This window comes from Macaca thibetana, chromosome 13, assembly GCF_024542745.1.
Source record: "Macaca thibetana thibetana isolate TM-01 chromosome 13, ASM2454274v1, whole genome shotgun sequence".
NCBI classification, from domain to species: Eukaryota; Metazoa; Chordata; class Mammalia; order Primates; family Cercopithecidae; genus Macaca; species Macaca thibetana.
The window spans coordinates 78,833,809-78,857,658 of record NC_065590.1 but is presented as its reverse complement, the minus strand read 5'-3'; the positions used below and the strand labels follow the sequence as shown (position 1 = coordinate 78,857,658).

The window sequence follows — 23,850 nt, the reverse complement described above, 5'->3', positions numbered from 1 at the left end:
CAGGGGCTGGCAGGCCAGGCTCTCTGGGCTCCTAGTCTTTTTAATTTCCAATTTTTGATTGGGCCGTGGGTCCCGGCTGAGCTCCGGCTGCGCGCGGGGGCGGGAGGGCGCGCGCAGGGGAGGGACCGAGAGACGCGCCGACTTTTTAGAGGGAGGGACCGGGTGGACAACTGGTCCCGCGGCGTTCTCAGAGCCGGAAAGAAGTGCCGTAAGAGGCGCTCGGGGGACGCTGTTCCCGAGGTGTCGCCGCCTCCTTGTCCTCGCCCGCCGCGGTTGGGGAGAAACCCAGGAGCGAAACCCAGAGCCCGCGGCGCGGCCGGCGGACGAACGAGCGCGCAGCAGCCGGTGCGCGGCCGCGGCGAGGGCGGGGGAAGAAAAACACCCTGTTTCCCCTCCGGCCCCTACCGCGGATCATGTACCAGGATTATCCCGGGAACTTTGACACCTCGTCCCGGGGCAGCAGCGGCTCTCCTGCGCACGCCGAGTCGTACTCCAGCGGCGGCGGCGGCCAGCAGGTAGGTGCGGGCCCCGGTGCACCTGGCGGCGCGGGCGGACCCCTGCCCTCATCTCGCCGCCACTGCCTCTTTTGCTTTCTTTTCCTTTTCTTAGCGAAAAAATACCTACGGGCCACCGTTGTTAAGTTCTGGATTTTCGTCCTCTCCTCCCCCACCACCCCCTTTTACATCAGGGGATTGGGGAGTGGGCTTGAAAAGACAACATGCCCTTTTCCTCCCACATTATATTTTACCCAGATAAACTCCTGGAATTGTAGGCCCCCTACCAGGAAGAGCCTGTTACCTCCTCCCATGAACTACTCCCCCTCCCCGGTGCCCGCCCCTCCTCGCCCCCCGCCCCGAGTCTTCTTTCTGGATGGTGGACAGACAAGAAAATCTTTGCACCCACTGGCACCTTTCGACATCCTGGGACCCTATTCTTTCAGGAAAGCCCTCTCTCTCCCCCCTCCCCGTTCTCCATCAGTCTTAGCTCCTTTCTGAAAGGGGTTGGGGATCCAGAAACAGGGTTGGACTCCTTCAAGTAATCTGGAGCGAGGGCGAGGGCTGCCGCTCTGGGAATCAGGTGCGAAGGTCAGGAAGGAAGAAGCCAGCCTTGATTGGCTCATGCCGCCTGTGTGCCCAGTGCCTGCCCGCCTGCCCGCCCGTCTTCTGTAAGGGTCGAGGACAGGAGGCTGCACTGCCCCCCAGGAACGAAGGAGCACCGTGAGGGTCTGGGGGTACCTGGAGCAAGGAGGCCGGCAGAGAGAAGAGGGGGTCGGGTGAGGGAAGAGACATCACACAGGCTCCTGGGTGGTTCTGGAAGCAGAAAACAACTTGTTTCTAAAGCAGCCGGACTGGTTTGCGGTGGAGGGATTGTGCGTGTGATCTCTGTGTTTATAAATACCAGGAAGGTACTGTTGTTGCGGGGCGGGGGGGGGTGCTGATGGCGTGCCTGCCCTCTGCTGCGGCTCCCCACCCGCTCTGTCTCAAGAGAGAGCTGGGTTAACGCAGGCCCAATACAACATGAAGCCCACGGTGGTCAGCATCTGTGGAGTCTAGCACAGTTGGCTGCAGCAAGGGATGCTCCATAAGGCGGTGGCCTTGGCCTCTAGAAGGGGCTGGGGTGGGCTTCCAGGGAGGGGTAGATTCAGCTGGAAAGTCTTATGGAACATGGCTCTCTTTTGGATCTGATGAGGGATCCCTTGTTCCAAAGTGATTCCCTATACCTGATGAGTCCCCAAAATGGCTTTTCTGCCTTCCCTCTGCCTCCCATGGTGCTCCTATAAGCACCCGCAGTAGAGACAGCCTGGTCTGTTCATTGAGGGTGCAGTCAATGCACCGTTCGTATTGAGCACCAAGGTGATGAGTTTTAAATCCGAAAAGTTACTGGTTATGTTTGCTTCCCAGCCCCGTTGGTGGTTTGTATTGAATGTAAACATCCTGAGGGAATAGGCTGAAGTCTGTACCCTCCGTCTCCCGTTCAACAAACCCCAAACGCCTGTCCTCCTCCCTGGAATCAGGAAGGGATCTTTTGATTTCTTCCCTGTTCTTTTCCCTAATGTGTCTTTGGCAGTTATCGTTGGAGTATTACAATCTCACTGCCTGGCTTAGCATAGACCCTGGGGCCTGCCGGGATGTCAGACCGGACATCATTGCCCCAACTGAATAATCTGTGTCACTAGGGCTTTGAGCCCAGGATGTGAGCGGAGGCAATTCCCGGTTTTGGAAGAAAATCAGACAGGAAACCAGTGCTAGGAAGAAGGAAGAGAACTCAGTCCAGCAGAGTGTAATAGGGCCTCATTACCGAAGCAAAAAGCAGCTGTTGGCTAATTCCTAGCATGCTGTAACACATGAGGATTTTGCAATTAGTAATAACCAGTGCACGGGGTTCTCACATAGACGCCTGCCCATTCGACCTGGCAGTGTGTGAGACGCCTTTCAAACCAGAGGGACTGGCAAGGTAATGCCACTTGAGACGAGGTTCTTGGCCTGTCCGCTCCTTGGTGTGGTCGTGGTTGGGTGGGGGACGAGGAGGAACGGGGTGGATTTTTCCGTCGTCGCTCCAACTGTGAACAAAATCGTTCTGTGGTCCTGAGGACTGACCTCAGAGGCTTTTGTTCCTTCACAAGTCTGTGCTATGACCTTGCCTGATCTTGGGCTCGAGGTAACTTTACTACATACTAGATAAAACCTGTAATCACTTTATTTCTCTCAGCTTCCTTTACTGGGAGACTTCCCTGGCAGTTAGTGGATGGGCCTTTCTCTTCTATGGCATATCTCAGTGGACTGATCCATATGAGACAGTTCTCTGGTTTTTCTTTGGGGAAGTGAATTTTATTTTTTTCAGGTCTCTCTTTTGGGAGTCCAATATTCCTGATCAGTTTGTTGCCAGTTCTTCAACCCAGAGCTTTCCCATCCCCTCTAGCTTCATGAAGCTGGATCTTAACACATGGCCATGAGCTCCAGTGACTTTGGGGGTGGGGGGAGCAGACTAGTCTTTGTTCCAGCCTCTGTTCTTATATATGGCAGGAACTTGAGGCATGAAAAATATTTCCTGTTCCAGTTATAGTTTTAATCTCAAAAGTTGGTCATTGGTGATTTTGTTTTGTCAGTAATTGTTGCACACACCTCCCCTTCTTGGATTTTTCTTTTTGCTGTTGTTTTTTCTCTCCTAACTTTCCTAGGAAAACATCTCCCAGATATATGCCCTGCCTGGCTGCTTGACTATTACGGTTTCAGGGCCTGAGCATTACGCAATCCAGCCAGTTACACAAACACAGGTCATTTCATAACTTGTTTTCATCAGCTGGCCCCCTTTTAATGAAAAAAACAAAACAAAAACAAGACCTAGAACTTTTCCAAGGCTGCTATTTGTTTCTCAGATAACTTGTGAAAATAAATCAAGGGCAGTATTTCCTTTTTGGAGTTAAGGAATACCAGACTAGCACTCTTCTTCCTCAACCACTCCTTCCCAAGACACACAAACACACACTTACACACACACACACACACACACACACACACACACACACACACACACACACACAATTCCCCAGAGTGAACTTTTGCCAACTGTACCAGACTGGGACATTCCTCACATCAAAGAACTTTTACCAGAAATGACTGTGATTCCCAAGCCAGCCTCAATCATACCTCTCTAGTGCCCTCTACGGGAAATTTTTAGGACAACTATCTTGGGAATGTATTTTTCCAGTCCCAGAGTGTTAAATTGGTGAGTTCGGAATTCTTAGGATGCTTTTTCTTTTTAATGAGGGACAAATAAATGCCACATATTTAACCTTGGTTAACTAGGAACTGCTTGACTTTGAGTTTCTTTTTTGTTCTGTTCTAAATAAAACCTGGTTATAAAAGGAGTGCTTTTTTCTTTTTCTATTTTGATGTCTGTCTGTTCATTAGGGTGCCTTCACAATTTGTTCAAATTCCCAAGGCATGTTTTCTTATGTGCTTATATTAGGAGGGGGCTTGTTCAGTTGGTGGGAATGTGGGAGGCATAGATTAAGGGTCTGGTGCTTTTTTTTCCCCCTTGATCTTACAGATGTTGCAGATTAGGATCAAACAAAATGTTATCCCAAGAATTTGTCTGTTCCGCTGATTCTTGATGGTGGAAGTCAGCTTCACTTTTTCATCAAAGGGACTGGGGTGAAATAGCAGTCATGTATTGTCTGACTGGCAGTTGAATTTTCCTATCCAAAACCCTGAGTGCATTTCCACTACCTATTTCTGCTTCTGCCTGTCTTATTATTCAAGGTGAGGGTAAAATTGGGAGACTTGTTTTTTTCTTTTCTATCTTAATACAAATACAGCAGAACTTATTCATCCAAATCACTATTGTCCCCTTCCTTGTTTTTTCCTTGAGGAGACTAAATGCTTATCCGAATGCTGTGGCTATTCTCAGACTGAGAAAGGTTTTGCAGTACCCCCTCTTTTGCAATTGCTTTCAGCGTATTCTTTTGAAAATCCTCCCTGCTAACAAATCTTTGTCCTCTGAAGGGTGAATTTGATATTTGGAAATTACCAAAAGCCTCTTTGGAGCCAAGTCTGACATACAAGTCTAGATGATCCCGCTGAGTCCAAAGTAGGGTGGGACCCCGTGTCCTTCAGGCCTCTGGAGTCTACCTGGGAGAGCATGCCCACGACAAAAGACACCAAAGCAGGCACCTTTGCCATCAATAACTTGGATTTTTTTTTCTCATTTGTTAGATAGGAATAAAGATACTGGTTGTGAGAATTAAGGAGATGAACATTCTGGTCTATTCGTTGAAACAAAGAAAAAAATAGCATCATTACTTTGTGGGTATGTCTCATCTGTGTTGTATGTGTTGTCTTTTGGTGGCCACAGTATTTCAAAATGACAGCAACTGCCCTGACTGAGGGAAATAGATCTGTTCCCAACCCCATCTGGTAATTCTATCCCTTCTCAGCTCCCTGGGCTGGAGAGGGAAGGTGTAAGGTTTCTCCTGACACACCTGGTCTCTCAGCCCTGTCCCGTGGCAGTGACACTTTCCTAGGCTCACCTTCCTGTGGCTCTAAGGGAGGATGAGAGGACATGTCATTCCCATGGAGTGTAGCGCCTCTGGGGCGCTGTGGGGGCTCCAAAGGGGCCCACAGAATAGCGGGGTGAATTCCCCAGTGCTTTGGTGTGGCGCTTCTGGCCAAAAGGGCCCTGGCAGGGAAGCAGCTGGGGAACCTGGGCAAGGGCTGCCTTCTCTTTCTGTTTCTTTCCTTCCCTGGTTATCTTCCTCCTGGCAGGAAGCCAGGTGGAGGAGGATAGAGTAACTCTTTCAAGGGAACCCAGGAAAGCATGGAGGCTGAAGGGAGGTGGGTCGCCTAAGAGAGCGTTTATAAACTGTAAAGCTTTGGGAAATTACAACTTATTAGCAACAGTTTCCATTGTGACATAGTGGTATTTCTTCAGAGAGGAATGAAAGGTCAGAGGTCAAAGTAATGTTCAACGCAGAACCTATGAAGACTGGTTAAATTCCTTATGGAAGGCTTTGGGGAACATCCCAGGTTCAGTAAAAATACGAAGCATTTGCATTAAACTGGACCTCAGAGGGGATGTGATGGGAAATATGAGACAGCGTGTGCCCTTATCCTTTTCTCTTCTCTGGAGCCAATCTCTAGGATGTTGGAGTTGTCCCTTTTCCATCCTGGGAATCTAAAGAAAGGGTTTTTAAAGGGAAAGAACCCAGTCCCTTCCTAGATACACTCAATCATAGCTGCTTGCCTGGCAAGGCAGGTTACAGAGTCCACAGGGCTTCATGGCTTGAATGCTTGACAACCCAGACGAAAATCCATCTGATGGAGAATTGCCTGGCCAAGGGACTGGGCCAAGAACCCCAACCCTGACTTCCATCTCACATACCAGTTCTGCCCACTCACAAGTCTCTGGGATAAGCCCTCGGCCGCATCCAGGCCTGTAGGGGCCCAAACCCTAGTTCCAATACCTGTCAGCAAAAAGCCATGGGTTCATGGCTGAAGCCAAGGCTCCAGTATAGAGTCTCAGGAGGCAGTTTTCCCAAATCAGCAACTGTTGGGCTGGGGAACGTCTCTGACCTGCTGAGGTTTGGTGGCCCTCGAGGGTCCATGTCCTCAGCTGTGTTGCTCATTGGCAGTGGAAGGAGCACACGCATCCTTCCTAAGCAGCCCCGTGGCACCCTAGCAACAGGGTACAACAGGGTGATGGGCGTTTCCATGCCCAAAGACCACAAGGCTTGTACAGGTTTGAACGTCGACTCAGGGTCTGGAGGTTCAAGCTGATGAGTGAGAGCCCATCTTCTCGGCTACCTGGGTTGAAGGAACATCTCAGTTCTGACTCTTTGCTTTCTTATTTCCTCTGTATTGTTTTCCCTGCAACCTGAGCATGGGAGATGAGAATGAACCTCTGGGACAGGGGTTGGCAAACTATGGTCTGAGTATTTTTCTAAATAAAATTCAGTGGCACAGTCATGCCTATTTGTTTACGTGTTATCTAGGGCTGCTTTCTCACTGTGGTGGCAGAATTGAGTTGCAGCCAAGACCGTATAGCTCACCAAGCCTAAAATATTTGCTGTCTGACCCTTCACAGCAAAAGTTTGCTAAACTCTGCTCTAGGAGGTGGATGGGGGACCACTATATCCGTTTATAGGCATTCTTGCCCACCCAGCAGTTGACAGGGTGACATGGTAAAATATTTGGAGGCTTTGCCAGGCTGGAATGCTACACAGGCATCCAGCATCTTCAAAGTGTCCTCAAGGAGAACATGTTGGCTACAGAGTCCCAGGGAGCCAAGTGAGGTTTTTGGGTTATCTCTCCTGATCCCCTCACTCCCAGCACACTCCTGACACTGCAGCAGGTCTGAAACAGCCCTGTAGCCCCCAGCTGAGCAGCTCTATCTTGGTTTGTGCTTAATGTTAACTCGTGCATAGAGAACCATGATTTATCTCCAGTGTGACATTTGGCTGATTCTCGGGTCTATTGGCGTAGAGGAATGCTAGGCTAACTTCTGGGACCACAAACTCCTAACTTCACCTCTTCTCTCCTGCCCCAGTGTCTGAATAACACGTTTCTGAATAACACGTTTCTGAATAACATGTTGGGAGTTGAGACAAGGCCCATCTGCCAGATCTAATTGAAACTTTTGTGTGTCTCCCAGAGAGGCTCCTCTTGGAGACAAAAGCCTTCTTTATCAAAGCCCCGGGCCCCTCTGGGGATGGGACATTGTTTTCCTTGCAGTTTAGAGCCAGTGCATTATCCAGATGGCTTTACCTCCTGTCTGAAACAAGGTGTACATGCGTTTTCAGAGGCAGTCATTACCTCCTGGCTGGTTTTTATTGCTGTCTTGTTTTGTCTAGACCAAGCCATTGCTGCAAGGAATCTGGCTGATGTATACTGGGGAGCACACACCGCGGACCTGCCCTCCACAGCGGGTGGACTGGAGGGCCTCAGAGGGGCTAATGGGCATCCACTTATTCCGAAGGGGTCTTTGTCCCTCAGCTTTGCTTCAGATTTTCTGCTGCGTTCCCCAAGCCTAAAACGGGAGCACTTTTATTTGTTGGAATGAGGAGTGACTTTCTTAGGTGCTTTCCTAGAAGGAAGGCTAACAGCTTCCCCGTGGAGGAGGGGGGTCCTATCAAACCATGGTGTTGGATGCCTCAGGTGCATTTCAAACCCAGACTCTGGCTTGGGGAGAGAAATGGAATTTAAAAGTTGGGAGCTTCCCAGGAGTGGGAAGCTGGCACTTCCCCCTGGAGGCTCCTGTGCACATCTAACGGTGACGGTGATGGTGATGGTGACCTTCCATTTGTTAGGAGCAATGTTTCTCAACCCTGGCTGCAGAACAGAATCTCCTTGGGAGGTTTTTTTTTTTTTTTTTTAAAGTTTATCAGAGCCCGGCCCCAAACCAATTATTTTAGAGGTCTAATGGCGAGGCTCTGACATTGGTGTATTTTTTACAAGCTCCTTGGAATATTCTCATGTGTAGCCAGGGTTGAGAACCACTGGTGTGCTTTTATAGCCTAAAGTAGCTACTCATTTAATCCTCATGACAGTGCGGTGAGTTTGATGAGTATTCATTCCCCTTTACATCCGTGGAATTGAGTCCTTGAGCCCAGGGCAAGGCACTCAGTGGCTAAGACAAGCCTCAACCCCATGCCTCCTGACCCCGAGTGCAGTGCTGACTCCCCACCCCTCCCATCCAGCAGCTCAGGAAAAAAATAGCTGTCTGGGACTTGGTGCTTCTACACACACTCAGCCATGCCTGCTGTTCTCACGACTCTGCCTACTCACAGCCCAGCCCCAATTGGCCATTTTTCCTCTTGGAAGATCATTTCCCACTTGGATGCTTTCCTGTTCACTGCACTCTTCCCTCCTTCACGTGCACACACCTGCTGCTGTTCAGTCAGTGCCTGATAAAAAGCCCACTTTTGTTTGCCTTCAGAAATGCAACTCAGAATCTATCACCCTGGGCAGCTCTCTTCACAGGATCCCAGAATCCATTGTACTGGGTAACTTTTCTCCAGAATCCTGGAACCCATTGCTCTAGGCAGCTATCTTCTCGAATCCCAGAATGCACTGGGCTAGGTAACTTTCCTCCAGAATCCCAGAGCCCATTGCTTTAGGCAACTCTCCTCCTAAATCCCAGAATGCATTGCACCGGGTAACTTTCCTCCAGAATCCCAGAACCCGCTGTTGTGTGCAGCTCTCCTCTTGAATCTCAGAATGCATTGTGCTGGGTATCTTTCCTCCAGAATCCCAGAACCCATTGCTCTAGGCAGCTCTCCTCCCGAATCCCAGAATGCATTGCACTGGCTAACTTTCCTCCAGAATCCTAGAACCCATTGCTTTAGGCAGCTCTCCTCCCGAACCCCAGAATCCATTACACTGGGTAACTTTCCTCTAGAATCCTAGAATCCATTGTGCTGGGCAGCTCTCTTCACTGAATGCCCTTGGCCTGGGCCCCTGGGGTGGTCTGGGAGGTGGGGCAGCTGTTCCACCATACAGACTAGGGTCAGGCAGATAGGAGGGAATTGAGCAAGAAGGGGTCCCCAGCTCCATCAGCTGTAGTGAGGTACTCTATGCATTATTTACATAGCAGGAGCCCTGATGTGACGAGGCAAAGACAGTGGTGGTTCCAGCTTCCATTGCTGTGAATGCTTCTATCCTAGTTGGTCTGATTGGACCAGCATAGGGAGGGTACTACAGCATCTATGCTAAGAATAGTGGGGTTCCATTCGGGGCCAGACAGACCTGTGGGACCTTCTTGGTGAGAGGGAAGGTCTATAGGGGATGACCTGACACTCTGAGGGCAGTGGGGGTAGATAACCAGCACTTAGGGCTGGATTTTGAGAAGGAAAGAAGTAGTGGCAAAGGAGCTTCTACACACTGTGTCCAGAGGCTCTGGCCTCTTTGTTGGGCTGGACTGGGTTTGAATCCTGAGCCCGCTGCTTATTAGCAATGTGGCCTTGGATAAAGTACTTAATCTCACTGAGCCTAGATTTCTGTCCCTAAAATGCAGCTAATGGTTGTTCTTCCCTCAGAGGGAGATTTAGTGAGATAATCTAGGTAAGACATGGTGTCTGACATTTAGTAAGTGCCCAGGAAACATTAGCTATTGTCATCATTTCACCCACTTTTTAAGTGGGAAAGAAACTACTTGGAGAAGCTTTATGTGGACCCAGGAGTCATCTGAAGATGAAGGTTCACCTGGGTTCCATTAGGGGGACTTTCCCCTGAAAAGCTAGAAGTGGGGGGCCCTCCTCTCCTCTCCACTTCTTCCATTTTCCTGTAGCTGCCTTGGAGAAAGGTCAAGACCAACTGCTAAGGAGCACAGCCCATTTTAGTTTCTATACTCTGTCATCATCTTATATTTTAAATAGAATGCTTCCTGCAGCATGTTCCAAAGAGTTCTGCAACGTGGTCTGGGCATAAATTAAGAAGCGGGGAGAAAACTGCACTAGCAGCACCAGAGTTTCCCACAGAAACATCTGTGAACATAGATCGATGCCTATGTAGCTGAGTAGAGAGACACGCTCAGCCGGTCTGCCCCAAGCAAGATGCTAATGATGGGAAAGGAGGAGGGACAAGGAGAGCAAAGGATGTCTGGCTGCAAATGCTGCTACTTGTTAGTCTCGTGGGTTAGAGGACATCTTTTCCTGGACCTGGCTGTGCCCTGATGGAGTCATAGCTCTGTCCTGAACCTCTTTGGAAAGTGACAAAGGCAGACACGGTATGCTCCCTTGGTGATCTTTGTTGGTCCAAAGCTACTGGTGTGCAAATCCCTTCAAGGTGTCCTGAGCCGGTACCCTGAGAAATAGTTGGCAGGTGACTCAGAGGCTTAAGAGACCCAGGTGCCACATCCTGCAGATGTGTATCCTGGAGAACTGCCAAGAAGGCCTGCCGAATGTGAGTGCTGGGGACCACGTTTATCTTGGAAGTCATTTGGGATACGACAGTTTCCTCACTGAGCCACCTGGGGATGGAGTTCTCAGGACCCCAGTCAGGGAGCAGGTCCGACGTGAAGCCCCAGGAATAGTTAAGATTCCCCTCTTGATTCTTGGATGCTCAGGACTTGTCCAGGCCCACCTGGGGGCCGGATCTTGCCCTCCAAGCACTAACCCTGCTCTGTGCCAGTTTTTGCCTCGGCTCTGTTCAGTTATTATTAAGCATCCTGTTCAGCTTAGTATTTATTGGCTCAATTGTATTTTTTTCCTCATTTCAGAAATTCCGGGTAGATATGCCTGGCTCAGGCAGTGCCTTCATCCCCACCATCAACGCCATCACGACCAGCCAGGACCTGCAGTGGATGGTGCAGCCTACAGTGATCACCTCCATGTCCAACCCGTACCCTCGCTCGCACCCCTACAGCCCCCTGCCGGGCCTGGCCTCTGTCCCTGGACACATGGCCCTCCCAAGACCTGGCGTGATCAAGACCATTGGCACCACCGTGGGCCGCAGAAGGAGAGATGAGCAGGTACAGCTCAGACCAGTGGGAAGGAGCCACGTCAGTGGCTTTCAGAGCTCCAGAGACACACAGCGTTTTTCTGCAGTCTGGTAGGGTTAGTGTTCTGAGAGCAGGGGAGACAAGGCAGCTAGGGGTTGAAGAGCACGTCATCCTCCTCACTGGAGGCGGAGCTGGAGACCCAAGACTCAGGCTGGCTGTGTCACCTCGCTTGTGTCCCTTCGAATCTCTGAGTCTCAGTTTCCTCAGCCACAAAATGGGGATCATGGTCCCTGCCAGCCAGGACTTGGCTACAGATGGGAAGGACCATTATGACCTGCCACAGCAGGATCCTTCTCTGATCCTTGGCAAAAGGGCCATGGGACAAGCAGCCAATGAACCCTGGCTGTGAGCTTTTTAGGATTAGCCCTTAGCTGTTTCCCAGGGTCTAGTGCAGGCCAGGCACCCAGCAGACCTGCAGGGTCAAGCTCTGGGCCGGCCCTGCCCTCAACTTCCCATTCCTGCTCAGTGTTCCAGGCCTCCAACTTGGGGCAGGAGCCCATTTCAAGGGCCTAGAATGCATGTTCCAGCAGTGCAGTAACTCTGGGTCTTTAGAGTCTGTTCAGCGGCATGAACAGATGGGAGGATGAGGCGGGGGAGGCCAGACATCAGCCCTTTTCTCTTCAAGGGGCTCAGCTTTGAGAAAGAATTAACCTGGCTGGAGAGGGAAGCCAGAAAATGGGGAAGAGGCGGGGCGCTGCTATTTAGGCAGTGCGTACCCAGTACTGAAGAGGCTCATTGCTTGGGTCAGCAGTGAGCCAGGGCAGTGCCAAGTCCCCTGGTCCTGGAAAGGGAAATCAGAATCATGCATAATTCCAGAAAGAATGGAATACAGCCTCAGAGAGCCCCATCTCACCCCCATGTCAGATGGTACAAGCAAGGCCCAGACATACCTGCGTGTGGCCACTCGACCAGTGAGTGGGGAAGTCTGGACTATATCCCAGTTCCCTGGACCCCTTGTGCAGTGTTCTTTCTCCAAGGTTATGCCACCCTGAGCCCAGGGAAGGGAAAATACTTTAGCAGTGGAATCCCTTTTCCAAATGAATTATTTTCCTGGAAAACTATTCCAGTGACAGCCTTGGAACCCTTCCCCATTTCAACCACTGTCCATCTTCACTCTGTGATCCCCAGGGCCACAATGTTCCAATATACGGACCTTTCAAACATGGTTCCCAGTGGATCAGGGTAGATCCAGACCCCAAGATACTTGGAATTACAGGGATCACCACACCAAGGAACTGGAAGCTTTCTCAGGAGCTCGGTTCCTCCGAGGGCAAAGCTGGGTCTTGTATCCACTACTTGTTGGTTTGTTCTGTCAATGGCGGAACCACAGTGCAGAACCACTTGCGGGGAGTGTGTCTGCTAGACTCTGTAATAGATTCACAGCTGCATGTGGGGCCTCTGCTGCTGGAGCAAGTGGCCAGTATCCTCCTCACAGTTGCTTTCCATAATTGCAGTTGTAAATATTGCAGTAGCCATGCTTATAATGACCTTTATAAATATGCTTCCTTTGCGGAGTCCAAGGTGCAAAGCCTTATACTCACCGATGAGCTGGACTCTTCTGGGATGTAAGTGATCCTGAGTGAGAGCCAGGCTTGCCAGGGACTCTTTGGGGCTAGCAGGACCACAAAGCCGGAGGATATGCTGAATGCTCTCCATTCTCTTTTTTTCTTTCTCTCTCTCTTTTTTTTTTTTTTTGAGATGGAGTCCTGCTCGTATTGCCCAGGCTGGAGTGCAGTGTCACGATCTCGGCTCACTACAACCTCCACTTCACCGGTTCAAGCAATTCTCCTGCCTCAGCCTCCTGAGTAGCTGGGATTACAGGCACACACCACCATGCCTGGCTTATTTTTTTTTTGTACTTTTAGTAGAGATGGGATTTTGCCACGTTGGCCAGGCTGGTCTCGAACTCCTGACCTCAGGTGATCCACCCGCCTCAGCTTCCCAAAGTGTTGGGATTACAGGCGTGAGCCACCGCGCCCGGCCACACTCTCCATTCTCTTCTGGGCCTACCTCACACCAAATTTAGAAGTTTATATCCAGAAGGGACTTTGGAGACCATCTTTTCTCATTTTCCCTTTATACCCATTTTATAGACAAGGAAATGGAGACCCAGAAAGGTGAAGGTCCCTGTTAGAGTCGCACAGTGAGTTAGCAGCAGAGCCAGCACTGGAACCCACCTCTCCTGACCTTTAGTCCTGCGGTTTTCCCACCACACCACCTAGGCGTGCCTCATACAATCTGTCTGGAGAATTTCCTTCCTTTTTTTGAGAGGGAGGGAAAGAACAAGGAGCATTTTATTCCGCATCAGTTGGGAATTCACACATCTCCCAGCAGCGTTGAGGAAGCCTGGGCAGTGGCAGTCTAGAACCTTGGCTGTTCAGGTTCCCAGCCCTCAGGGCTTTGCTCTGAAGCTTACTCTGGCCGTCCCTAGCCTCCCCGAGCCACCCTGCTAGGGAGGAGCCTGCCCCCAGAGCCAGCCTGGTGCCTCATAGGCCTCCTCTGGAGCCCGCCTGGGAGGTTCCCTCTGTGCCCCGTGGCGGCGACTCTGAGGAGGTGGGGAGGGGAGGGTGTGTGTGGCTTGTGGGTGGGTACGTGGTGCTGCTGACACACTGAAGCTGGAACTATGTTGATTTCACAGCCCCTGAACACTTCCTATGTCGACAGCTCCCACAAGTTGCCCCACACCTCACCAGTCAGGGGAGAGACTTCTAGGTCAGTCAGGAGGCCAAAAGTTGTCCAGAAGCAGCCAAGGGGGAAGGAGGGCTTGAAGTGGGTCAAGGCAAGCCTCCTTCTTTTCTGCCTCTCATTAGAGAGGGATCTAGGGGTCTTCCTGGGCCTTAAGGGGAGCCCTTGTGGCCCTTTCTGTGGTGAGCCCTAAACCCAGGCCTGCAGCAGGGCCATAAGGCTTTCTTGGCAATTCTGCCGGGCTCAAGACAAGACAGGTTTAGGAGCAGCAAGTATTCAGGGCCTTGGCCAAGTGGCCTCATGACCTCAGCCGGGCTGTGGCCTCCTCTCTGTGTGACAGGCATGGGATCGTCCTCTGTGGTGCTGTGATGATTGTCCTCTCTTTGCTGTTCAGAACACCACAGCAACAGACCTCCAGGGCTGGAGGGAGCCTTGTGGGACTCTGACTTGGACCCAGCCAGGACAGTGGCTCTTTCCTTCATGGGGTGACCTGAAGTCAAGGCAGTATCCCTCCTTGGGGCAGCTTCTCCCTGTTCCTCCAAAAGTAGCTTTGATTTTGCCCCCAGGTGTCCCGTGAGAGCTGACCCAGGTCTTCTTCCCCTTGAGGTCTTCGAGGCTCCCAGTATAGCACCGGGTTCTTAGTAGGTGTGCAGTCCATGTTTGATAACTGAATGCGGGCACTTAGTAGGTGTGCAGTCCATGTTTGATAACTGAATGAGTGGTCTTTCCCTTTGCATTGCTTTCTGCTTTGGCCCACAGCCATCTCCTTGTGTCACCTCTCCCTGAGAGAGGCATTGGGGTCACGGCTCTGCAGGGCTCTGTGGAACCAGAGTATTAGCCCTGCTCATGAGAGCAGAGTTCATGCTCTCTGGTGTGAGTGACAAGTTCCTAACCATCTCATTGGAAGAAGCTAGATCCTAAGCTCTTTGCAGGGGAATCTTCCTTTGTTTGGTTCGCAGATAAAATCCTAAGCCCCTAGAACTGCATCTTGCATATGGAACCAGGTGCTCACTTGTTGAGTGGATGGATATGGTGGGCAGCAGGATTTTACCTGCCGGGGGCTCCTCTTCATTTTGCATGTCCTGTCCAACTTAGCACTGCACCAGGCATGTGGGGGAGTACTTGGGGTCGAACCGTGAGCAGCTGGCATTCTCGGATTGGCAGAGGAAATCGGGAGTGGAGTGGCACTCTTGACCCTCCCATCAGCAACATAACATTCCCCCCTGGGTGGTTCTTACCTGTGTGGGGACTCCAGGCCCAGCTACTTAACCAAATGGGGATAATGAGGCTTGCAGAGCAGGCAGAGTGATAGGAGGAGTAATTGGCCAGGGTTTGGAAAAAGCTGCTTAAGTGGGTGGGACCACACCTGGCTGGCAGGAGGGGACTCTTGGAGAAGCATCCCCAGCTCCTTCTCTCTGGCCTGGGCACTGAGAGAGAAGCCCTGGCTGATGTGACAGGTGCTGCTATCATGCCTGGTCCGGTGAATCCCTGACCCATTGCTGTCCTGTTTAAACATGGACTTTAAACTTGGACATCACCTTCTGGGGCAGATTCAGCTCAAAGAGCCCTCCCAGGCAGCCAGACATCAGGAGCCACATGTTCTGGGGCCTCTGAGTCCAGCCATGATCCTCTTGCCCTTCCTCCTCCTCTTCCCATTTCCAGAAGGGCTTCTTGCCTTCCTTAAAATACAGTTTTTTAAAAATGCTGTGAACCATTGTCCCTGTTCTAATCGTGATCCTTGGCTTTGGCTTCTAGCTGTCTCCTGAAGAGGAGGAGAAGCGTCGCATCCGGAGGGAGAGGAACAAGCTGGCTGCAGCCAAGTGCCGGAACCGCCGCCGGGAGCTGACAGAGAAGCTGCAGGCGGTGAGGAGCTCTGCGTAGGGTGGGAGCACCTCTGGGTAGGCTGGAGTGAGAGCCCCGAGGGTCCTGATCCTGTCTCCCACAGCTGTCTCCTTACCCACAACGCTCTACAGATGAGTCAGTGGAGATAGAGCTTTCCTTCCTTTGGACACATGGGTCAGCCTTGTATTGATTGAAAAAAGAGAGAGGGAGGGAGGTGACCTTTAGCACCAGCCAGGGCCCAGAGGGAAGAAATGAACAGCCTTCTCGGGGGGTGCTAGCCACTTTTTTTATGCAGTGCCTGAGTGTTCTCTGCTCGCAGAACTGTTGGGGCTCCTGGGTGAGGGATGGTGGAAGGTTGGGAGACAGGACAAGACCTGCCCCTCCAGGGCTCCTTCCTGAGGTTCCAGCCACTCCCATGCCTGCCACCATCAGGAGTGGCCCAGCCTGGCCTAAGCACTATGGGTTGGGCCGGGGAGAGGTCTTGATGGAGATGGGTCACGTGGCAGCCGGGTTGTATTTTCTTGGGGTTTTCTCATTTCCTTTATGGGCAGGCGGGTTCCCCACCTCTATCATGAACTCAGAGCTGTGGCCGTGATACCGCATGCTGCCCTTGTGAGTCACTCTCCCGTGCCACCTAATTGCCCAGACCTGGGGACCCACAGCCCTGCCCTTCCCTCTCTTAAGCTTGACCTGACCAACGTCACGTAACTCCTTTCAGAGCCTAGCCCTGCAGGAAGGGCCGGTCGTGTGCTGTGTAGAGGAAGCCCCGAGTCAGGGTTGACTGTCCCCAGTGGAATGCTTTCAGAGTGAGGAGATGAGAGAGACTCTGTCACTGGTCCTCACAATGACTGCCCAGGATGGGGCTTTGGAAAACATCCCCTCACTTTTTTTATTATTATTATAATTTTTTTGAAATGGAGTTTCGCTCTTGTCACCCAGGCTGGAGTACAGTGACATGATCTCAACTCACTGCAACCTCTGCCTCTTGGATTTAAGCGATTCTCTGGCCTCAGCCTCCCAACTAGCAGGGATTACAGGTGCCTGCCACCATGCCTGGGTAATTTTTGTATTTTTAGTAGAGACAGGGTTTCACCTTTTTGGCCAGGCTGGTCTCGAACTGCTGACCTTGGGTGATCCACCTGCCTTGACCTCCCAAAGTGTTGGGATTACAGGCGTGAGCCACCGCGCCCGGCCCATCCCCTCACTTGAGTTAATGTTCCCAGGTACCATCCACCTGCTTAGGCTTGTCTTTCTCTGTCCTGCAGCCCTCCCTCTGGGGTGTTGAATGAATTGAATTGCGTGAATTCTGTGATGCCTGTAGTAATGTCCCTCGGAGGTGTTAGAACCGGGGAGGATGAGTGGGAATTCTTCATTCCCAGGTGAGGCAGATCCACAATCCACTTCCTCAGCGGGCCCTCCCACCACTAACCTTTCTCTGATTGGCACTTCAAGGAGCTGTGCCCCATGTGGTGCTCCTTACCAACCGCCCCAGAATAGCCCTGCCCCCTGAGGCTCCTCTACTTTCCTCCCCTCCTCCCAGAGGCCTCACACCCCACTCCCCTGCCTCCCCCGCCTCCCCCGCCCTCTGACCCAGCCACCCAGGCCCCTGAGCCACATCCTCCACAGGAAGCCTCTCAGAAGCTCATGACGTTCGTCAGACCCTTGAGACAGACGGAAACTGTTTTTCACTCCGGAATATGCTGTGCTCTGCTGAACGAAGCCCTTGCCCGTATGTCCTCACTGATGAACAGGAATCCATGTTAGGGAAAACTTGGGGAGGAGGCTGGTGACACACACCTCTTCCCCTCCCACAGCGGCCCCTCCATGTGTGCTTGCTTACTTCTGCTTCTCTGGCTGGGGATGAAAGAAGGGGGCTGAGGTCCTCGCAGAGTGACCCTGGCATCCTCATGGGCCGTCTCGGGCTGTCACGTTACTTCTGTGTCAAGCATGGTGGCTGAACCGAATGTTCTCTGAAGGTTCTGAGAGTCCTGAAATACGTGCTTAAGAAATTGGAGCAAAAGGCCAGGCACCATGGCTCATGCCTGTAATCCCAGCACTTTGGGAGGCCAAGGCGGGCGAATCACCTGAGGTCAGGAGTTCAAGACCAGCCTGGCCAATGTGGTGAAACCCCATCTGTATGAAAAATACAAAATTAGCCAGGCGTGGTGGCGGGTGCCTCTGGTCCCAGCTACTCGGGAGGCTGAGACAGGAGAATAGCTTGAACCCGGGAGGCAGAGCCTGCAGTGAGCCAAGATCATGCCACTGCACTCCAGCCTGGGCAAGACAGAGTGAGACTCCCCCTCAAAAAAAAAAAAAAAAAAAAAAAATAAAAAGAAAAGAAAAAGAAATTGGAGCTAATAAAGGGAGGAGAGGCTGTGATAATCCCACAGGGACTTTGCTGAGCACTTACGAGAAGCCAGGCACTGTTCTAGGCGCTGGGGATACAGGAGTGTGTTATGACAAAGTCTCCACTCTAGCAGCCTAGGGCTTAGCGTTTATCCATCCACAGGCGGGCTGGCACGGGGCTGGGGAGTAAGAGAAGGAGAGAGACGGGTAGAGCTGTGCTCCATGCCCCCTTCTCCATGCAGATCTCTGCAGTACTCACCCCTCGGGGGTACCGAGGCGGCAGTCCTGGCACCAAGGCCATAGAACATAGTAGTAGCACATAGACTCTGGAGTCAGATACATTGGGAATCAAATCTGGGCTACCCCACCTGCTAGCTCGGTGACTTTGGAAAATTAACCCCTCTGAACCTCAGTTTCCTCATCTGCAAAATGGGGTGATGATAACATCTGCTTCCACAAACTCCTGGAAGGTTGAATGAGATCATCTCTGAAATGCTTAACAGTGTCCTGCACAAAGTAGGTGCTGAGTTATGACAGCTGCAGTTGTTTCTTCACCTGCTCTCCGAGCTGACTTTCCTTCTTTGGAAATGAAAGGAATCTTGAGCCTGCAGGTGACTCAGAGCAGCAGGGTCTGTGGTTAGGTGTGTGAGCCTCTGCTCTCACAGTGTCTGAGGACAGACATTACTGGTTTTCTCTTTCCTGCCTAGATTGGTCCCCGGCAGGTTGCTGTCCCTCACATCCCTCTCTTTCCCTGGCAGGAGACAGAGGAGCTGGAGGAGGAGAAGTCAGGCCTGCAGAAGGAGATCGCTGAGCTGCAGAAGGAGAAGGAGAAGCTGGAGTTCATGTTGGTGGCTCATGGCCCAGTGTGCAAGATTAGCCCCGAGGAGCGCCGATCACCCCCAGCCCCTGGGCTGCAGCCCATGCGCAGTGGGGGTGGCGCGGTGGGCGCTGTAGTGGTGAAACAGGAGCCCCTGGAAGAGGACAGCCCCTCGTCCTCGTCGGCGGGGCTGGACAAGGCCCAGCGCTCTGTCATCAAGCCCATCAGCATTGCTGGGGGCTTCTACGGCGAGGAGCCCCTGCACACCCCTATCGTGGTGACCTCCACGCCTGCTGTCACTCCGGGCACCTCGAACCTCGTCTTCACCTATCCTAGCGTCCTGGAGCAGGAGTCACCCGCATCTCCCTCTGAGTCCTGCTCCAAGGCTCACCGCAGAAGCAGTAGCAGCGGGGACCAGTCATCAGACTCCTTGAACTCCCCCACTCTGCTGGCTCTGTAACCCAGCGCACTTCCCTCCCCAGCTCCGGAGGGGGGTCCTCCTTGCTCCTCCTTCCCAGGGACCAGCACCTTCAAGCGCTCCAGGGCTGTGAGGGCAAGAGGGGGACTTGCCAGGGAGCTTCCTGGCTCTGGGGGACCCAGGTGGGACTTGGCAGTGAGTATTGGAAGACTTGGGTTGATCTCTTGGAAGCCGTGGGACCTCCTCCCTCATTCATCTTGCAAGCAAATCCCATTTCTTGAAAAGCCTTGGAGAACTCGGTTTGGTAGACTTGGACATCTCTCTGGCTTCTGAAGAGCCTGAAGCTGGCCTGGACCATTCCTGTCCCTTTGTTACCATACTGTCTCTGGAGTGATGGTGTCCTTCCCTGCCCCACCACGCATGCTCAGTGCCTTTTGGTTTCACCTTCCCTCGACTTGCCCCTTCCCTCCCCCAGTGTCAGTTTCACTCCCTCTTGGTTTTTATCAAATTTGCCATGACATTTCATCTGGGTGGTCTGAATATTAAAGCTCTTCATTTCTGGAGATGGGGCAGCAGGTGACTCTTCTGCTGGGGCTGACTTGTCCAGAAGGGGACAAAGTGCAATACAGAGGCTTCCCTGCCCTGACGCCTCCCAGTCACCGTCTCCAGAACTCCCGGCCGGGCTCCCTGAGCTCTCGAGATGCTGCCCTCACTGGGAGGCTCAGAGGACCCTTCCTGCCCACCTTCGGAGACGGCTTCTGGAGGAGCGGCTTGGCCAGAAGACAGGGTGTGAGTGAGACAGTGGGGCACAGGTTGGGTTTGCCAAACGCCTAATTACCAGGCCAGGAATAATGCCAACAAAGCCACACGGGTGTCCTAGCCAGCTTCCCTTCACCTGGTGTCTTGAGTAGGGCGTCTCCTGTAATTACTGCCTTGCCATTCTGCCCCTGGACCCTTCTCTCCAGACCAGGGAGGCGTCCCTCCCTAGGAGCCACACATTATACTCCAAGTCCCTGCTGGGCTCCGCCTTTCCCCCACCCTGGCTCTCAGGGTGATGCCACCCACAGAGATTTAATGAGCGTGGGCCTGGACCTTCCCCAGATTGCTGCCAGGCAGCCCCTCCCTGAGCCTCAAAGGAGCACTTGCCGAGGATGGAGAGGCAGGGGAGGGAGGCAGGAGGCCGTCACTGGAGTGGCGTCTGCAGCAGCTGCTGCCCCAGCACTCGCTCAGCCTGTCCTGGCTGCTCACCTCCCCGCAGGGCGCCAGGCCTTTCCTGCCCTCTGTGGTCATCTGCCACCTGCTGGATCAAGTGCTTTCTCTTTTACACTCCCGTTCCCACCCCAGTGTGCTCTTCTGGCCCAGGCAGCAAGCAAGCTGTGAGCAGCTGGCCTGAGCTGTCGCTGTGGCTTGTGGCTCATGCGCCATTCCTGGTTGTCTGTTGAATCTTTCTGGCTGCTGGAATTGGAGATAGGATGTTTTGCTTCCCACTGCAGGAGAGCTGCCCCCTCTCACAGGGTTGGGGAAGGGTCCCCCTGACCTCCAGCAGGAGCACAGCTCAGCAGGGTCCCTGCTTCCCACCTCCCTGAGCCTTTTCTCCCCAGGGTATGGCTCCTGCTGAGTTTCTTGCCCAGCAGGGCCTTGACAAAGGAACCCGGGGAGTAGCTCGTGGCCAGAACCAGCCTCTGAGGGCCTTGTGCTCTGCAGGGACTCTGCTGCTGGGGATTCAGCTCTAGAGGTCACAGTATCCTCGTTTGAAACATCAAGTAAGATCCCCTGTGGAGAAAGCAGTGACACATTCACACAGCTGTTCCCTCGCACGTGGAGTCCATGCGTGCTGGTCATTATTTCATGAACATGACCTGCTTTCGTGCACTAGACACACATAGCGGAACAGCCATATGCTTAAAGTACATGGGCCAGTGGGACTGGAAGTGACATGTACAAGCGATGCAGAAAGGGGAGTTTCAAAGAAAAAGGATTTTGTTTAAAATACTTTAAAAATGCTATTTCCTGCATCTCTTGGCTGTGATGCCGCCCTCCCGGTTTCCCAGGGGCTCTGGGAGGGACCCTTCTAAGAAGATTGGGCAGTTGAGTTTCTGGCTTGAGATGAATCCAAGCAGCAGAATGAGCCAGGAGTGGCGGGAGATGGGCAGAGAAAACTGGGGTGCACTCAGCTCTCACAGGGGTAATCATCTCAAGTGGTATTTGTAGCCAAGTGGGAGCTATTTTCTTTTTTGTGCATATAGGTATTTCTTAAATGAAGCTGCTCTCTTGTCTTTGATTTCTAAAAGCCCCCTTACACCCCACTTTGTGCAGCAAACATCCCAGTGCAGGTCACAGCCTGATTTGTGGCCAGGCTGGACAAATTCCTGAGGCACAACTTGGCTTCAGTTCAGATTTCAAGCTGTGTTGATGTCGGGACCAGCAGAAGGCAAAGCTCCAGCCAACACACAGGACTGTAAGAGGCTCTGAGCTACGTTCCCTCCGAAGACCCCCAGGCTTTGTCATAGGAGGTTCGACTTCCCCAAAGCCAGAGGTGATTTGATTTGGGGAAGACTGAATATTCACACCTAAGTCATGAGCATATTCTGAGTTTACTTCCTTATGGCTTGCCCGCCAAGTTCTCTGTCTCATACACACGCACACGCACCCTTGCTCCAGAATCACCAGACACTGCCATGGCTCCAGCTATGGGAACAGCTGCATTGGGTTGCCTTTGTGTTTGGGTTAGGAACTTCTGTGCTTCTCGTGGCTCCACTCACAAGGCGGCTCAGAGGCATGGACTCCGACTGGGCTGCAGGCAGCTCTGGGATGGCACAGGGCAGGCACTCTAATCAGCTCGTGGAAAACACTGTCCTCTCGGCCTCCTGGCCAGTCTTGCTACGAATACTCCTCTCCCTGGCCAGGTGAGTGGGGAAGCTGCTGACATAGGAAGGAGAGGAGATCCTGGCTGAGGCTTAGGAAATTGCTGGAGCCGGCTCCAAGCAGAGAATTCACTGGGGAGGTTTTCAGAAAGAGTCAAACATCATTCTGCCTGTGTTGGGGGCCAGGTGTGTCACACAAGCATCTCAAAGTCAAGAGCCATCTGGGACTGCTGCTTCTCTTTCTCAGGCTTTGGGGAAAGGAATCTCCCTCTGCTCTCACTTGATTCTAAGTGTGAGGGTGGTTGAATTGTCTGGAGCACTAGGACTTTTTTTTTCTCTTTTCCTTGATGGACCAACAGTGCAAATGCAATCTCGCCATTTAACTTTCAGGTCAATTTCCTTTCCTGGTCGGACATCTTTGTGCCCACTTTAGGAAGGAAAAGAATACACCTACTATGTGCCAGGCACTGTGTTAGGTGCTTTTATATAGATCCTCTTTAGGATGAGACTGAGGGATGAGGACATCTCTTTATAAAAGGCCCCTAAGTAATGAATAAACAGAAACACTTAGAGGTGAGGTCTGTCTTCAAAGATCCAAGGTAAGATTGCCTTCAGTCTGATGTTTGTTCTCAAGGACTTATCCCCTACAATATTCTCCCACTCCATACTTCTCCTTCTACCCCACCATGTGCTCCTGTGCACTCCTCAGATGGTCGGAGGGGTAACCCGAGTCCTTAGAGAATTTGGGGACCAATAGGATATGTGGTGTGTAGAACTTTCTTTAAAAAACTTAAGGGGCCTTTGCTACCTTCTGCTTGTTGAGTTGTTTTGGCATTCATCTTAAAAGCCAGCATCTCACTATTTATTGACAGGTTGGGCTATGTGTGTGCGCATGTGTGTATACATTTCCAGGCGTGCCTGTGTCCTGTAGCTTTTTAAAAGGAAACCCAGTCATCCCACTATGAATCTGGCATCTTCTTATGCTTCTAGTGTTTTGGCCATACATTAACCAAGGGGTTTAATTTATCCAATGCTTGACGACATGTTCAGGAAGGGCTGGATCAAATTTTGAGAGGGTTTTGGGAAAGGGAGGGGGAGAAGAAATTGACATTTATTTTATTATTTATTTTAAATGTTTACATCTTCTTTATGTTGTATCAAGCCTGAATAGAAACTGATAGCATTAAAATACTCCGTTCCTCTCTCTCTTCTCGCTTCCTTTTTTTTTTTTTTTTTTAAATTTAGGATAATGCATTTTTGTTTCTAAAGTGATTGTGATTTGTGCTGTATAAACTGTATAAAAAGGTTCTGTTTTTAAAGGTGGATTTTTATTCCTCTGGGGACAGTGGTCGCCAAGACATCTACATTGTAAGAGAACACAGTGGAAGATCCTGTCCTGATTCTCAAAATTACTTTCTCTGTATGATTAAAAGTTTATTCCATTTATTTTAGTTTGTGTTTACTTGATTTTGAGGAAGAAAATATTTGACTTTGTACAAAGAGTAGGGTATCAGATGTCTTTTCTGCCATGGGAGATGTGTGTGTATATATAGTATTTTGGTATATAGTAGAAAATAAGCTTTGTGCATCTGTATTTGAGATATGTCAATGATGTGGAGTAAAGTCAGCTGTGAGACTGTGGAGGCAAAAACAAGTTGTATATGGTTTATGTGGCTCTGTGGGGAATTTAATTACCTTTCTGGGCACTTTTTTTTTTTAAGTAATGGTGAAATGGTCCCATTGGAGAGTCTCCTAAATAGACCTTCCAGGCAGAATCGCAAGCTCAAAATCTTTGTATAGTTTTGAAAATTGAGGAGTAGCTTTGTTTGGAAGCCTTTCTGGTGGTGTTTTTTGTCGTCGTTGTTGTTGTTTTGTCGTTTTAC

At 51.4% G+C, this 23,850-nt stretch overlaps 1 protein-coding gene across 2 annotated transcripts; it reads left to right on the top strand.

Moving 5' to 3' along the window:
- Positions 1-350: 350 nt before the first annotated feature.
- On the top strand, positions 351-23,413 carry FOSL2 (FOS like 2, AP-1 transcription factor subunit). Of its 2 annotated transcripts, none has more exons than XM_050754011.1 (4): positions 351-515; positions 10,714-10,965; positions 15,436-15,543; positions 18,627-23,413. In XM_050754011.1, the coding sequence occupies exons 1-4, from the start codon at positions 414-416 to the stop codon at positions 19,143-19,145; spliced, it is 981 nt and encodes a 326-aa protein (XP_050609968.1). In that variant the 5' UTR covers positions 351-413; the 3' UTR covers positions 19,146-23,413. The 2 variants fall into 2 exon arrangements, with proteins under 2 accessions (XP_050609968.1, XP_050609969.1); XM_050754012.1 differs by lacking the exon at positions 351-515 and adding an exon at positions 1,443-2,454.
- The last annotated feature ends 437 nt before the right edge of the window (positions 23,414-23,850 follow it).

What these genes read in the sequence shown, in the direction of transcription:
- FOSL2 (XM_050754011.1), top strand. Translation starts at nt 414, where the DNA reads ATGTACCAGGATTATCCCGGGAACTTTGACACCTCGTCCCGGGGCAGC. An exon ending in GCGGCGGCGGCGGCCAGCAG is followed by an intron (nt 516 to 10,713) that starts GTAGGTGCGGGC and finishes TCCTCATTTCAG; the next exon opens with AAATTCCGGGTAGATATGCC. An exon ending in GCAGAAGGAGAGATGAGCAG is followed by an intron (nt 10,966 to 15,435) that starts GTACAGCTCAGA and finishes TTTGGCTTCTAG; the next exon opens with CTGTCTCCTGAAGAGGAGGA.